The sequence below is a fragment of the Micropterus dolomieu genome, linkage group LG13, assembly GCF_021292245.1.
Source record: "Micropterus dolomieu isolate WLL.071019.BEF.003 ecotype Adirondacks linkage group LG13, ASM2129224v1, whole genome shotgun sequence".
In the NCBI taxonomy this organism is placed as follows: Eukaryota; Metazoa; Chordata; class Actinopteri; order Centrarchiformes; family Centrarchidae; genus Micropterus; species Micropterus dolomieu.
The window spans coordinates 10393365-10408577 of record NC_060162.1 but is presented as its reverse complement, the minus strand read 5'-3'; the positions used below and the strand labels follow the sequence as shown (position 1 = coordinate 10408577).

The 15213-nt window shown below is 39.3% G+C and overlaps 2 protein-coding genes across 5 annotated transcripts in view; both read left to right on the top strand.

Annotated features, from left to right (window-relative positions):
- ptpn13 (protein tyrosine phosphatase non-receptor type 13) overlaps positions 1-6419 on the top strand; it is a 49731-nt gene extending 43312 nt beyond the window's left edge. For all 4 annotated transcript variants that reach the window (XM_046066112.1, XM_046066114.1, XM_046066111.1 and 1 more), the window contains 16 exons: positions 730-901; positions 1021-1231; positions 1408-1493; positions 1603-1664; positions 1990-2145; positions 3111-3276; positions 3470-3559; positions 3687-3793; positions 3891-3946; positions 4036-4133; positions 4478-4626; positions 4712-4802; positions 4932-5269; positions 5346-5561; positions 5653-5715; positions 5823-6419. In XM_046066112.1, the coding sequence (XP_045922068.1) occupies positions 730-901; positions 1021-1231; positions 1408-1493; positions 1603-1664; positions 1990-2145; positions 3111-3276; positions 3470-3559; positions 3687-3793; positions 3891-3946; positions 4036-4133; positions 4478-4626; positions 4712-4802; positions 4932-5269; positions 5346-5561; positions 5653-5715; positions 5823-5900 (2139 nt within the window). In that variant the 3' untranslated portion in view covers positions 5901-6419. The remainder of the gene's footprint in view (positions 1-729; positions 902-1020; positions 1232-1407; positions 1494-1602; positions 1665-1989; positions 2146-3110; positions 3277-3469; positions 3560-3686; positions 3794-3890; positions 3947-4035; positions 4134-4477; positions 4627-4711; positions 4803-4931; positions 5270-5345; positions 5562-5652; positions 5716-5822) is intronic.
- Positions 6420-8002: 1583 nt separating this feature from the next.
- On the top strand, positions 8003-14418 carry sdad1 (SDA1 domain containing 1). Its single transcript, XM_046067730.1, has 22 exons — positions 8003-8220; positions 8325-8429; positions 8520-8618; positions 8757-8867; positions 9275-9346; positions 9451-9551; positions 9666-9723; positions 9804-9878; positions 10029-10130; positions 10224-10293; positions 10394-10497; positions 11138-11195; positions 11442-11500; positions 11608-11684; positions 11847-11944; positions 12041-12117; positions 12466-12595; positions 12968-13059; positions 13145-13335; positions 13502-13586; positions 13877-14038; positions 14174-14418. The coding sequence occupies exons 1-22, from the start codon at positions 8131-8133 to the stop codon at positions 14219-14221; spliced, it is 2064 nt and encodes a 687-aa protein (XP_045923686.1). The 5' UTR covers positions 8003-8130; the 3' UTR covers positions 14222-14418.
- Positions 14419-15213: the final 795 nt, after the last annotated feature.

Here is a 15213-nt window from a genome sequence, read left to right as displayed (position 1 = left end):
GCAGGAAATGGGAGGCCCCCCTGCCCCCCCCCCCCCCCCCCATCATATATTTCCACATGGAACGTTTTATCAAACTAGAGTACAATTATCTTCTTGTCTTCTTCTCGTGAACCCAGAATTGTATTTCTTCATGTTTCGTGAGCTAAGTGTATGTCAGACCACTTATCTGAGTCCCTATGTCCCCGTCAGTTTTCAACTCAAAGTTAAGCTCTTGCCCCCTACCCTCCATCTTTGTCGTAAATCCCGAACACATTTCAGGCACTGAAAAATTTCTTGCTTTAAGCCCTGCTTGTTGTTGTTGTTTTAGAGTTGAACAAGATCTGTGTCTGTAAATGAACTAGAGTGCTAAAGCCGAGCTGAAGATGCTTAGCATAAAAGCTGGAAGCAGAGGAAAACAGCTGGCTGGCTCTGTCCAAAGTCAAGTGTTTGGAATAATTAAATGAAATATGACATGTAAATTAGAATAATTAGAGATGCTGGAAGGCTGATATGTATTTATTTATTTTTTTTACTTTACCAGGCTAGTTATTTCCCCCTTCTTCCAGTATTTATGCTAAGCTGACCAAAAGCCTGTTGACTGTAGTTTGTATTTAGCGCACAGTATTTATGAGAGTGGTATCGACCTTCTCATCAAACTCGCCACAAGAAAGCAAATAAGCACATTTCCCAAATTGTTGCACTACTCCTTTTAATCCGTAATTTATGAATCTCTTATTTTTCCATCTCCAGGTGAACAACACAGATGTGACCAATATGGGCCACACTGAGGTGGTTAATCTTGTGCGTGCGGCCCCCCGTGTGGTTGACTTGTCAGTAGGGAGGGTCCTGGAGGCTCCAAAGCCCCCCATAGAAGCCCATCTGCTGCCTGATATATGTTTTAAGGGCAGCCAAGAACCACTGGGTAAGAAACTGCATTAACAAGATAAAACATCCCTGGGCCATCTGTACTTCAGGCACTGTATTTCCACTGTTCAGAGTTCTTGCAGGTCTAAATTGTATTACTCCTTTTTCTGTCACCAGGTTTGGTACTGGGTGGTGGCAGTGATAGTATATACAGCGTCTTGTATGTGAAAGACATCCTGCCAGGTTCAGTGGCCTTTGAGGAGGGTAGCCTGAGACCACTTGATCTAATCCACTACATCAATGGTGCTCCCACACAGGACCTGACTCTCAGTGAGAGCACCAGACTGTTAGAGCTCTCACTCAACAACCTCACTCTCAAGGCCACAAGGTAGTCTAGCAAACAATGAGATGTGTAGCCTATATAGAATATTTTCATGCTGATTAAGTGTTTGTTTTGCAGGATGGCACTACAGATGGTTATTTTTAGCTCCTGATACTGTATGTGGCATCATTTCAATCACATCAATAACTTTGTTTTTCTTGTTTTGTTTCTCTGGCTCAAAGGGATGGAAAGCCTGTTTCTCCTGCGCAGAAAAGTGTCTCTTTTCTTAACAACAACATTAGCCCCAACGTTTCATCCAGCATGAATGGTATGTTTCACATCTTAAAGGTGTTTCACCTGTAAAATGTTTGATTGTGTCTATTCTTTTACATGTAATTGCAATTATTTTACATTGGCAACAATATTTTCTATTTAAGGGTTTCTTAAAGAAGAAGATCCAAGAGATACAGAAGGTCTTGCAGCACTTTGTCCTTTAGAGGTAAGTTGTTTACCGTTTACATTACATTTTTGATTTCTTTCTTTCTATATGTTTAAAGTTGTACTTGACTTAAAACATTTGCTGTACCTTCTGTATAGAAGTTTCAAGCAAACATCTAGAACAGCTGTATTGTTAATACAAGGATGAATTTATGTTTACAGACTAGACATATTCTTATCACAAGGATATTGTGATCACTATCATCAAAAGCTTGACTGTTGCCATCAAGCTTGTGTCAGATAGCATTCATTTGCTTGTTTTCTTAATAGCCACTTTGCTACCAAACACTTAAAGGCGATTACACGTTTGTATGTTGAATATGCAGGAGGAGATCATAAAGTTGGATCTGGAGAAGCCGCACTCAGGAGGTCTGGGTTTCTCTGTGATTGGAGGGGAAAGAGGGATCTTTGTCAAGTCCATCACACCAGGGGGAATAGCAGAGTCCTCACGCCAATTGCAAGTGGGAGACAGGCTGCTGAAAGTGAGTGATGTTTGACAACTGCTGCTCAGAATTGAAGGTCATATTAAAGAGGTTATATTGTGCTTTTTCCCCTCTCTTTTATTGAGTTATATACCTTGAAAAAGCCCAAAGTCCACCCCAAAGGGAGTCCCTATCTCACACAGAAAACACTGCTCTGAACTACCCAAAAACAGTCCAGCCTTTTCTTCTGTTTTCTTGTGACTTCACAAGAAAACACGTCATAATGCTCGCCTAGCAGCTAGTCAGACACGCCCTCAGAAATACCAGTGAAAAAACACTCTGAGCTGCAGCACACAGTGACAAGATGTCCGCCAGCTGCCTCTCCTCTCTCTTCCAAACACTAGCTACCCTCCAGGCAGTCAATGGACATAAAGTTGTTACTGTGATGTAGAGACAGAGCTCAGTTAAAATGTTATAGATGAAACATACATTTGTTACTAATTAATAACTCACCACTCTGGAACTCTTGCTCCAGTCCATGTTGCTAAGATGGTAAGGTCGATATACAGCTGAACTGAAGCCGTGTTTACCGGCTTCTCACGACCCGCCCTACTCTGCTTCTGATTGGCTAGTAGTCCTTAACTAGGAGCTGCGCATGTGCAACTCCTAACAATTAGAGATAAGATGTATCACTCCACCGCTAAAAGGAACACACAGGGTGAAAAGAGGAGCTGCAGCAATGTGCAGTATGACAAAAAATATGGTGTTTTTTGGAAATGAAACCATGTAAACCTGTTCTGGTACAACCCCTAAATAAAAATTTAAACATGGAAATGAGCATATTAGAAAATGAGCATATTATAATGTTATATATGAATTAATGCATATTGTTTAATCGGCTAACAATTTTTTTTGTAATGTTACATGTGTATGCTTTCTTTTTGTGTGTATTTTCTCTAATGTTTTGAGACAACACAGCCCTCTCTGAAGGGTTTTAATTATGGTTGTCTTCCTTTTTCTTGCAGGTGAATGAAGAACTAATGACCGGTGTGTCCCACACCAAAGCTGTCACCACCATCCGTAAAGCTAAAGGCCTGGTACATCTTATAGTGTCCAGGCCACCAGACCAGAACCCAAACACATACCTGGCCTATCTGCCCATCAACTCTGACAAGTGCAATGGAAACACAGGTACAAGCAGAAACCCAAAACATGGGATTTCTATGCGTTAGAAACGTTTTATTTGATAATTGCTTTCTCCTGTTTAATTATTTACAGTCTTACTCCACTGTATTTAAATTGTGACTCGTGTGACTGTGATAAGTATTAGTTTTCTGATAATCTGACCGTGGACACAACCCACTCTTCTACATGTTGCTTTCAGATCTGAGTGAAGACAGTGGAGCGAAGACTAAGCTGCCCACTCTCCGTAATGAGATGAAATATGGCGGCTTCCCTCTCATACCACCAACAGGTAATAGCATGCAGGCTCGAAAATCTGCTGGAAATCTCAGCAGACCAATGCTGAATTAATTGATTTGTAAATTCAAACAATGAAATTGTAAATTTTACAAACTAGACTACGTTCCCATGTTTCACAGACTATGAAGGTGGTCCACTGGAACAGAAAAGAGAGACGGAGCACAGCGCAGAGCTTTCAGAGGACACCGATTGTGATGGTTCTTCTTTACCTGAAGACTCCCCTGAGGTACAAATCAAATCCATCAGACTTGATAAAACATTAAAACTATATGCTGGTTATATCTGATTTTTATTTTATTTTTTTAATGATTCTTTTATAATAGAGTTCCCGGAAAGTGGAGTGGAATGAGGAGAGTGTGGACGATCCAAGGAGCGAAAAGTAAGATTTTTGCTTTTGGCTCTACACTTATCACAATTAGGACTGTGAATATATTCACAACTCACCGTTTATATGTTCTAATCTAACAGCTATCTGCAAATGAGTGCTGGGCAGCCAGAGGAAGATGAAATCACATGGGGAAGTGATGATCTGCCTATTGAAAACATGAACTCCACATCAAGAGATGGTATGGCTGACTTTCTAAAATGTTAATTCATTAAAATTACGTGTAATGGGGAGTTTAAAATTGGGGTGGGCAAATGAGATCTAGATTTCTATGTTTATTTAGTGTGAGCATTGAGTGTATTGAGTGTGTAAAGAGGAAGCAATAGGTCAGGAGAATGTTTTCCATACAAGTCAGTCTTTCCTTCTTAGTGTCAGTGTTTATAGGGTCGTGTGTGTGTGTGTGTGTGTGTGTGTGTTACATGTGTCAGTTTCTTAAGTGACAAAAAGTTTTTGGCCATTACTTTTGTCATTTTGATGTTTATTTGTAATTCTTCTTTAACTGTTTTGTTCCCTCATTGTGTACAGATGGGCCAGTCATCACAGAGGATGAGCTGACCTCTTTGCCCCTCGTCAAGGTGGTCCCTGATGGCCAGTACACAGGACCAAAGCTCAACACTGTGGTCCGCATGATGAGGGGCCTTCTAGAGCAGAAGGTCCCGCTGCAGGAGTTTGAAGTAAAAATCTACTTTGAATTTTAATGCTGGTGAATTAATTGTGATTCATTACATTTTTATGAACATCTGTTTTCCTTCCTGGCAGAATCTTCAGAATCTACAGCCACTGGACGACTGTTTAATAGGTCAGACGAAGGAGAACAAGAAGAAGAATCGCTACAAGAATATTGTTCCCTGTAAGAACAGTCACAAATGTGCATATATTGTAAAAACCATTTACTAAGTTTCACTAAATCCAAAGTTGGATACCTAAAATGTCAAACATTATTTTAAAAATGATTGTCTTCTGTACGCATCTCTTCTAGTTGACACAACTCGAGTTATGCTGGGCAAAGACGGGGGCTACATCAATGCCAACTTCATCAAGATGTCAGTGAAGGATGAAAACTATATGTACATTGCGTGTCAGGGTCCCTTACCTACCACTCTGGGTGACTTTTGGCAAATGGTATGGGAGCAGAAGTCTAATGTTATCGCCATGATGACCCAGGAAGTGGAAGGAGGGAAAGTGAAATGTCAGCGGTACTGGCCAGACACACCAAGGACAGCAGAGATCGTGGGAGACAGGTTACAGATCACGCTGATCAAAGACCAATATCTCGACAACTTTGTAATCCGAATCATTGAGGTCAAAGATATCCAGGTTAGTTTATAACAAAATATGATAATTAAAAGTTGTATTCACTGACACATTAACTTAAGAGTTTCACCTTCCTCAGACCAATGAAATACAGCGTGTAACTCATCTGAACTACACGGGATGGCCGGACCACGGAACGCCCTCACAACCCGAGCAGCTGCTCACTTTTATTTCCTATATGAGGCACATTCATCGATCAGGGCCCATAATCACACACTGCAGTGCAGGCATTGGTCGATCAGGAACCCTCATCTGTATAGATGTGGTTCTGGGTCTCATCAGTAAAGACGCTGATGTAAGTAGGCAATCTTATGTATTGTTCATAAATAAGGAAGCTGCCATTTTTTGTTTGGTATGATCACAGTCTAATAAAAAAAAATGTGTAGTTTGATATTTCAGATGTCGTAAGGAACATGAGACTTCAGAGACAGGGAATGGTCCAGACAGAGGTGAGTTTTAATGTTTGCTTTTAATATTAAGTAGCTTAACTCTTTTGATCCTAGACCTCGCTGGCTCACGTTGTGTTCACACACTTTCCCTTTTTATTTTTTTACAGGACCAATATATTTTCTGCTATCAAGTGATCCTCTACGTCCTCAGATGCCTTCAAGCAGAGGAAAACATCTCAGGATAGTAGAAACCACATATTGTCGTCATGTAGATGTTGGGTGACTGTTTCACAAGAGCAAAACAAAAATGGAGGAAAGTTGACACAGGCAGAAATTGCCAAATTACACTACATGTTTTTAAAATGCCTTAAAATATTCAAATCCTTGAGAGTAAAAATCCTTTTTAAGAAGTCTATATTTTTATGTTTGCTTTTTGAGTTCTCTCTCTTTGGCTGCTACTACCTTTCAATGCATTTATGAGAACTGCTGTTTGTATTGTCACCTACAAGAGAACACCCTCCCCCCCTCTTTGGATAGTCTAAAATAATTATGAAAGTGATTTCATATTTTATGTCGAACAAAATTGTACTTGTGTATTTTGAATCCTATTTTGATGCTGGAACATGCCTTGACAGAATACTATGTCAGTATTTGCTTTGTAAATCTATTATACAGTACTTGCTTACTGCTTTGAGGTAAATGATGAAATTAAAAGTGTACATATTCATCTCCTGAAAATTAAACTGGATACATTTTAAATGTTATGTCGAGGAAAGTTTCTTTTTTTTTTTTCATTTGTGCCTTTTAGCATACTTTGAAATTCTTTTTCAGCCTTATTATCATTCATGCTGTGTAAAAAGGTTGCCATCATACTCTAAACTTCGTTTATAAAAACATTAACCTAATAAAGCTTTTCCCAGCTTGCTGCCTATCAAAAATTGGGGAAGAGAAGCTGCAACCTGTGCACCGTTATAAGGATTGATAACTTGAAATTACAACATATACACTATATATAAACCACAAACTGGGCTCAAAATTGACTAGGATTGAATCAATTCCCTGACACAGTTGATACAAATATTGGACCATCATACTGTATTTATGCCTGGCTGTTGCATTGGAATGCATATTACACCTCATGTTACCGTTCCTCGTGTATGTAGTTCCCTGAATGAATGCAGGGAGCAGGAGGTGTTTCCGCACAGACAGCTTGTCTCATACCAGTTTCACCACCATGTGGTGCCAAAATTCATTATATCACAGTGAAATAATTCTGGCTGTTCAGTTGCTCATTTAAAATTAGGCTCATAATGCTCAATATGTTGGATATACTCTTTACCATATCTATTCTTTACCGTGTGTCCACCATGAAGGAAACGCTTCTACAGCTCTACTGAAACCATTTAAAAATACAAAGCGAATATTACTCTGTTGGTTTAACTATTATTGTGAGTAAAAATTGACACAAATGCCTAAAAATAAAATAACCTTATCCTAAACATCTTCAGTTTTATTGGACTTATCCTCCTCTTGACAAACTAGTTATTGTCAGTGGTGGATGAAGTATTCAGATCCTTTTACTTAAGTAAATGTAGAAGTACTGCATTGAAAATGTTACTTGAGTAAAGGTATGAAAAATGTCCTGTGACTATTTTACATGATTATTCCTCATGCAATCAAGTATAAGGTTGAGGTTAAAACTTGTATCAGACTGTAATTAATCTGCTGATTATTTTCCCCATTAAGTGATTGTATAAATTATGAAAATAGTAAGAAATGTTGTCACAACTGCCCAGAGCCATACTGACACCATCACACTGCTTGTATTGACAATCTATCAATCAATCCTCAGTATGATTAAAAATACATTAAAATAATTAAAAGGAAAAGAGCAAATCATCACATAGGGGTGGTGGTGGGACAGTGGATAAGTCTCATGCCTTTGGTTTGAGAGACCCAGGTTTAACTCCCCACTGTGGCATGTCCACCAATGGGTCCCTGAGCAAGACACTTAACGTTAACCCCTAGTTGTTCCAGAGGTGTGCGACCTCTGAAGTAAAAAGCAATTGTAAGTCGCGTCAGTTAACGTTAAGTTAAATGAATAAATGTAATGTAACCAGAGAGGCAGGCAAACTAATGCTAACCAGTTTCTCGCTTCACAACATGAGCCCCGTGCCCAATTTATCGTGGACCAAGGAGGCAAGTACAGCCGCAGTAGTATACAAGATGTTAGGTGAGTGCAACGTTATTATTATAAAGTTTAGATAATTTAAACGCCCAAGCTGAGAAGAAGAAAACCAAACACGTCTCCTTTAATCAGAGCGGAAGTGACCAGGACCTGGCCGGACGTGACGTGACGCATGTACTTTCCGCTGCGAGTTAAATGGCAGCCTACACATTTGCCACGCTTGCCTTGTAAAATCTATTTTTTAATCATTATTTCTTCTTAACTAAAGCGCAAAATCATCTTTAACCATGTCTGGGCGACACAACAACAAATTGCCAAACAACTTGCCACAACTGCAGAATCTTATAAAACGAGACCCACAGTCGTACGTAGAGGAGGTAAGTGTTGTTGCCCAACATTGCTAAAGTATTTAAACATACGAGAACTGTGTCCTTACACTGCAGTAAGGAATGACTGGTGTTTTTTCTTGTGCCTTCAACAGTTTCAGCAGCAGTACCGGCATTACCAGTCCAATATACAGATATTCAAACTGCAGCCTGACAAGCCGAACAAGGAGCTGGCTGATCTTGTTATGTTTCTTGCTCAGGTAACTGTGTGTGTGTTTATGATTAGTAATGTGTGTTATCTTCCTGCCTTCTATACGTCCTGTAGCTAAAGCTCTTCTTGCCCCCTCCAGGTTGGTCACTGCTACCTGCAGCACCTGTCCACCTTCCCACAAGAGCTGACCGGGTTACTACTGAATCACCACACAGTCCTAGAGCCGGACCTGAGAATGGTGAGAATATGTGTCAACACAGGAGCTTCTTTTCTTATCCACATTAAATAATCGATCATACTTGAGTTTGTTGATATGCATGCAAAGTACATCTCTCTGAGCATTTACATGCTTAGCTGTGTTTCCTGTCTTTGTCAGACCTTCTGCAAAGCGCTGATTCTTCTGAGGAATAAAGATCTGATCGAACCCTCTGGACTCCTGGAGCTCTTCTTTGAGCTGCTGCGATGTCATGACAAACTTCTCCGAAAGGTGAGAGCCGAATATATCTGCAGCCGAAAAATTATCGGTGCCTTCATTTGATAGCGTTTAGTTTTTGGCATGACATTAAAAGAATTTTTTGAAATATTTCAAAATATGTTGCGTAGTAACTGTATTTTTAGTATTTTATTACATCTTTAAGTAGTTTTGAATATAAGGAAAGAGGAACCTATTGGTGATAGTTTGAGGTAGAGGGTGAATTTGTCTGTAAAAACATTATTGTACAAAGCTAATTTCACTCATGTATGCTCGTGTGTGTATAGCGTTCAATCTATAAATCTGATCAATGATTTCCTCATGTTGTTATATTTCTGTATTCATATGTTTTAATTGTTGTTTTCTGTGTTATTTCCCTCTTCCCCTTTCAGATGTAAACATTTGCTTTTCTCTCTCCACAGACACTCTACACACACATCGTAGCAGATATCAAAAACATCAATGCTAAGCACAAAAACAACAAGGTTAACACCGTAAGTACACATACTCGCATGTTTGACTGTGTGTAATATCATGTGACACAGCAGCCTAAAATAGTCACCACTCACCTTCTGTGTTATAATGTTGTGCATTTTAGACATTGCAGAACTTCATGTACACCATGCTGAGAGACAGTAATCCCATAGCAGCAAAGATCTCTTTAGATGTAATGATGGAGCTGTACAAAAGGAACATATGGTGGGTTTTATTTGTAAACTGGACTTAATTAAATCATATAAAGCTCTTATTTTACAAGAAGGTCTCATTATTTTTCACTGCTTTAACCTGATTGTCTTTTTGTTTGTGTGACAGGAATGATGCCAAAACAGTTAATGTCATTACAACAGCGTGCTTCTCCAAAGTGACAAAGGTATGTTTTTTTTCACATTGCTTATTGTATTGCATATTTGGCAACCCTGTACATCCTCACCTGCCTCTCTTCCTTTTTAGATCCTTGTTGCTGGTCTTAAATTCTTTCTGGGCAAAGATGAAGATGAGAAAAATGATAGCGATTCAGAATCAGAGGCAAGTACCAAAGATATGTCATTAAAGCAAAGATATTTTTCGCAGTCTAGTAGGGAGTGATTTATTATTGAATAGTGCATGTGTAAGACATAGAAATGTGGTTTAGATTTGTTGTGCTGTTTTTGTTAAGAATCAGTCTTTACCTTTCAGAATGAAGGACCATCAGTCCGAGACCTGAAGGTGAGATACTCTACCGGCAAGAAAACCACCAAAAACAAGAAGAAGATGGAAAAAGCAATGAAAGTCCTCAAGGTACTAGTGTTGCATTTACTACAGAGGCATCACTTTTATTGTTACATTTGTGATCAAAGGAACTGAGTTAATTTTTTTTAACTCTTTGGGCAGAAACACAAGAAAAAGACAAAGGCCGAGGTGTTCAATTTCTCTGCCATTCATCTAATTCACGATCCTCAAGGTAGGTTCACCTGTCTTCTCCACAACACCAGCACAAAGAATTTGGCATTTGTACTTCAGTTTACAAAACTCTAATCCATTGGATATTTCTTTTTGTTAAGATTTTGCTGAAAAACTCTTGAAACAGTTGGAAGATTCCAAAGAGCGCTTCGAGGTGAAGATCATGTTGATGGAGCTCATATCCAGACTGGTTGGAATCCATGAGGTAGGTGACGTGGCTGTCATCAGCTAGTTTGTACACACCTTTTAGGAAGTTGACTTAGAACTGGCCCTCATGAATATTGGTGGCTCTATAAAGCATTTTATCCAGAATAGGCTAACAGATTCAGAGACCAGTGCAGTAGGTTATTTCTAATAAGATGAATTGTTGCTTTTATGCAGCGCAACTTTAAAATAATCACTGATCTTGTGTAATGGGTTATATTGAGAAATTATTTAAAGTGGCTACAATCAATATTTTCATATTGACAATGGCTCATTTAACAACTTGAATGTCAAAGGAGTTGCTTGTAGTGAAGAACCCACAGAGAATTATCGCTCGACACTACAGTTCCCCTCAACTTTATAGAGTTTTAAAGCAATATCAAGCTCATTGTTTTGGTTTTCTGGCCCACACCATTACTGTTTTAGTTCACTCTCACCGCTCCGAGTCCTTTCAGTTGGAAAGCTCTAAAAACCCACTACCTGCTCAGCACTAAATGTCAGATAGGCACAGCTAGTGGCTGTAACAGTTCTTACAGTGCCTCTGTAATGGGAATCATGCTTTGGACACTGACTGGATATAAGTATAAATAAGGTATGAATAATAATTTTTACAGTGAGTATAATGCTGTGTTCTTTTCCAGCTTTTCCTCTTCAATTTTTATCCCTTTGTCCAGAGGTTTCTACAGCCCCATCAACGAGGTAAAACTAACTCACACTGACTGTGTGTGTGTGTGTGTGTGTGTGTGTGTGTGTGTGTGTAATATCTATCTTTTTTTTTTTTTTAAGCATAATTTTTTAAGTTTGTTTTTCTTTCACACTTCTTCACAATGTAAACTTCTTTTTCCCACGCCAATAAAGACCCACTGAATTAGATTCGATTGAAGTAAATGAAAGCCTTTTGACCTCTGTGGACGAGACATGTGAAACAAACTGTTATCTTTCTAGAGGTGACAAAGATTCTCCTGTGTGCTGCCCAGGCTTCCCACCCACTCGTCCCACCAGAGGTACAGATCTAAAACGTTCAGATTTATTTTGTTTGTTCACACGTGTGGACTTAACATACTGCAGGGGGTTCCACTCTAACACTTTTTGTACATTCCCACTTGTGCAGATCATCGAGCCTGTAATCATGACCATCGCCAACAACTTTGTAACAGACAGAAACTCGGGGGAGGTTATGACCGTGGGGTAAGTAGCAGACCTGTCTACTTTCAGTGATCCAAAGTTGGTATGGATGAAAATGTGAAGATTCAAATGAACAATACAAATCCATACAGTTATTTTGTGACTACAATACCAAGTGTTAATTAACCGTGTTAGAGTAAATTCTACCCCTTTTTTGTTTTCAAGTATCAATGCCATCAAGGAAGTGGCGGCCCGCTGTCCTCTTGCCATCACTGAAGACTTGCTGCAGGACCTGACCCAGTACAAGACCCACAAAGACAAGAGTGAGTGACTACCAGTGTACCTTTGTCCCAATTAAAGGAGGTGTAAACATATGTTCACTCACAAAAGAACACATTTTTGTCTGTATTTGCCCTCAGACGTGATGATGTCTGCCAGAGGACTGATCCAGCTGTTCAGGAGTCTTAATCCACAGATGCTGCACAAGAGGGACAGGGTGAGCTAACTGTGTGAATCTTACTGAAAACAACACTGAGTATCATGTCTTAACATTAAACAAGTTTTGGCATAGTTTGTTTAGTAAACTGTATGAAAAGAAAACAATTACTTAATGTATGAGGAACAAACTCTTTTAAAAAGAGTTACAATTAAAAACACTTATACTCCCTGAATGTGCAGTTTATTTGTATTGTTGAAATTTTGATCCAGAGAGGGGTCCTGATAAATTATGTTGTAGTTACAGAAGCACACAGAGGAGAGTAGTGCCAAAAGATCCAGAAGTATAATGCTGACAAAGCACAACATTACTATGGATATTTAAATTTAAATCATTGTAAATGTCTAGGGGAGACCCACAGAGGCATCAGTAGAGGCAAAGATCAAAGACTATGGAGAGCTTGAGGCTAAAGACTATATCCCTGGAGCTGAAGTCCTGGAGGTGGAGGAGGAGAACAGAGAGGGAGAGGAGGACGGAGGTAAGCAGCTATTGAATGGACTGCACTTGTATAGCTCCTTTCTAGTCTCCTGACCATTCACACACACATTCATACATTGATGGCAGTGGCTACCATGCAAGGTGGCTGGAGCAGAAACAAATACACTCACACAATTTGGGGTTCATTATCTTGCCCAAGGACTGGAGGAGCAGGGGATCGAACCACCGACCTTCTGATTAGTCGATGAGCCGCTCTTCATCCTGAGCCACAGCCACCAGTTTTTTATTGTGTTATTGAATCCATAAATTGAATTGATCTGTAAAACAGAATCCAGTTTCATACAGCACTCTGATAGAGATGACAGATGATCAATATTAAGCTAAAGTGTGTATTTTTCATATTGACCAACAGATGGCTGGGAGAGCGCCAGTATTAGTGATGACGATGAAGACGGGGAGTGGGTGGATGTCCAACACTCGTCTGATGAAGACACAGGAGAAGTGGTGAGCGTGAAATCGCATAGCTCAAACTGCTGCTGATTAATTAAGTGTGGTTGTTAAATGTGAGAGTCGTCTGTGTTCGTGTAAGGCGGAGAAACTTCAGAGTATGCCAGTCGAGGAAAGAAAAGCCAAAGCAGCGGCGGTCAGCGGCAGCAGGCTCCTCACTCAAGATGAGTTCAAGAAGATCCGTCTGGTCCAGATGACCAAGGAAGTCAACGCAGCACCGGGCAAGGGCCAGAAGAGGAAAGCTGTGGACAGTGATGACGAGGGTGACAGAAGGTTAGAAAGCAATTTGAACTTAAAGCATTATATCATTTACCATATTATTTGTGACACACTTTCTTTTTAATAAGAGCATACGGGCTGAGTTTGTTTATTTTGTTAATAATGATAGATGATCATACTTAGATTTATTTGTGTTTTTTTCCCCCCTCAAATCTTTCAGAGGAGAGCTGCTTACCTTGAGGAATATTGAGAAACTGCATAAGAAACCAAAAGCAGACAAGGAAACACGCCTGGCAACAGCACTGGTAAAACTAAAGCTTCAAGTAACTGTAGGGTGATTTGAACTATTAAGAGTAACCCGACTGAAATACTGTTGACTCTAGAAAGTCATTCATGGGAAGTTTGTATATATTGCCGTTATCTATTCTATCAAAATATTACTTTGAATTTCCTCATTTGGTTTATAAAATGTCAGAATTATTTGAAATTTCATTGAAACAAACCAGCAAATATTCACATTTGAGAAGCTGGAACAAGATCATTGTTAATATTTGTTGATTCATTTCAGCTCTAATGACGTGCTTGATTTGTCTAGGCGGGACGGACCGACCGGAAGGACTTTGTCAGGAAGCGGACCAAGCTGAACCCACACGCCAGCACCAGCAACAAGGAGAAGAGGAAGACGAAGAACTTCATGATGATGAGGCACAGTCAGAATGTCCGAACCAAAGGCAAACGCTCCTTCAGAGAGAAACAGGTAAGTCACACTTGTCAGATAAATACATGTGGGAATAAACTTATGTATTCGTCTGTGAAGAAATTGGTTTTATTGGATCTAAAGACGCAACAGTCTTAGCACTTTAACTGAAGAGATTTTGTTTTTCTTATCCAGCTTGCTTTACGTGATGCCCTCTTGAAGAAGAAGAAGCAGCACAAATAGGACACATGGACATAATGTTACATTTGCCTCGTGCTGGCCATCCGATCGCCATCACAAACCTGCTCTATTACAAGGTCTAATAATATTCTACATCCTCCAGGAAGCCTGTAAAACTTGTACTTATTATTGTGTTATTTTCAGCACACGAACTGCATACATTTACATTGTTCTGAAATAAACAAACTTTGATAATTGTGTGAAGGTTTCTGGATGGGTAATGGTTTCATAATTATGTTTTGGTCTATTTATGCTACAGCCACATAGGCTGATAAATGGCCTCTCATTGGTCACAGTTTAAATCACCAGAAAATGATCTGTCTCTGTAATTTGAAGTATAATGATGGGTATTATTTTGGACCGCTCCAGTTTCCCTTTCCCTTTACAGTTTACTATTTATCTGAGAACACACTCAACACAGGACATAGCTTTGGTAGTTAACAAAACGTTAAACAGAAAATTTGCTGTCAAACTCTAGCTTCTAGCAAATTGTAATATTTCAGGCATCTCAGATGTGTCTATGGATCTATACCTCACCAATAGTATATTGTAGTCTTATTGGGTTTTCATATATATTTTAGATTTAGAATGTAATCTACAAGTATGAGTATAACATCTGTCAACAATAAACTGTTTTTAATATTTCTGCTTAGTGTCCAGAAGGCACAGCAGAAATATGCAGACGCTGCACTGTTGTAAAGTAAATGGAATTGAACTGGGATACGAAGGTGTTGTTAATGTATAATTTCAGAAAAGTATAACAATTGTAAACTGTAAACTGTAAACTTTTACAGTTTAACATTTCCTTACTTTGCACATTACATACCCTAGTGCTTTATTTTGAACATGTCCGTGTTATTTGCTAGAACTTCTGTTCAGTGAGGCAGAAGACAAAATAAGACAAGTGAAGCTGTCGCACTGATCAGCTTCAGAAACTAAAGTGACTGGAAAGAAACTGTCCGCTTTTAACTAGTGACGTTTGGCTGTAGTTCAGG

Excerpts from the sequence above, each read along its gene's own strand:
- sdad1 (XM_046067730.1), top strand. The coding sequence starts at position 8,131 with ATGTCTGGGCGACACAACAACAAATTGCCAAACAACTTGCCACAACTG. Across the intron at positions 11,501-11,607 it reads ACCCACTCGTCCCACCAGAG|ATCATCGAGCCTGTAATCAT; the intron begins GTACAGATCTAA and ends CCACTTGTGCAG. Across the intron at positions 12,118-12,465 it reads TGCTGCACAAGAGGGACAGG|GGGAGACCCACAGAGGCATC; the intron begins GTGAGCTAACTG and ends GTAAATGTCTAG.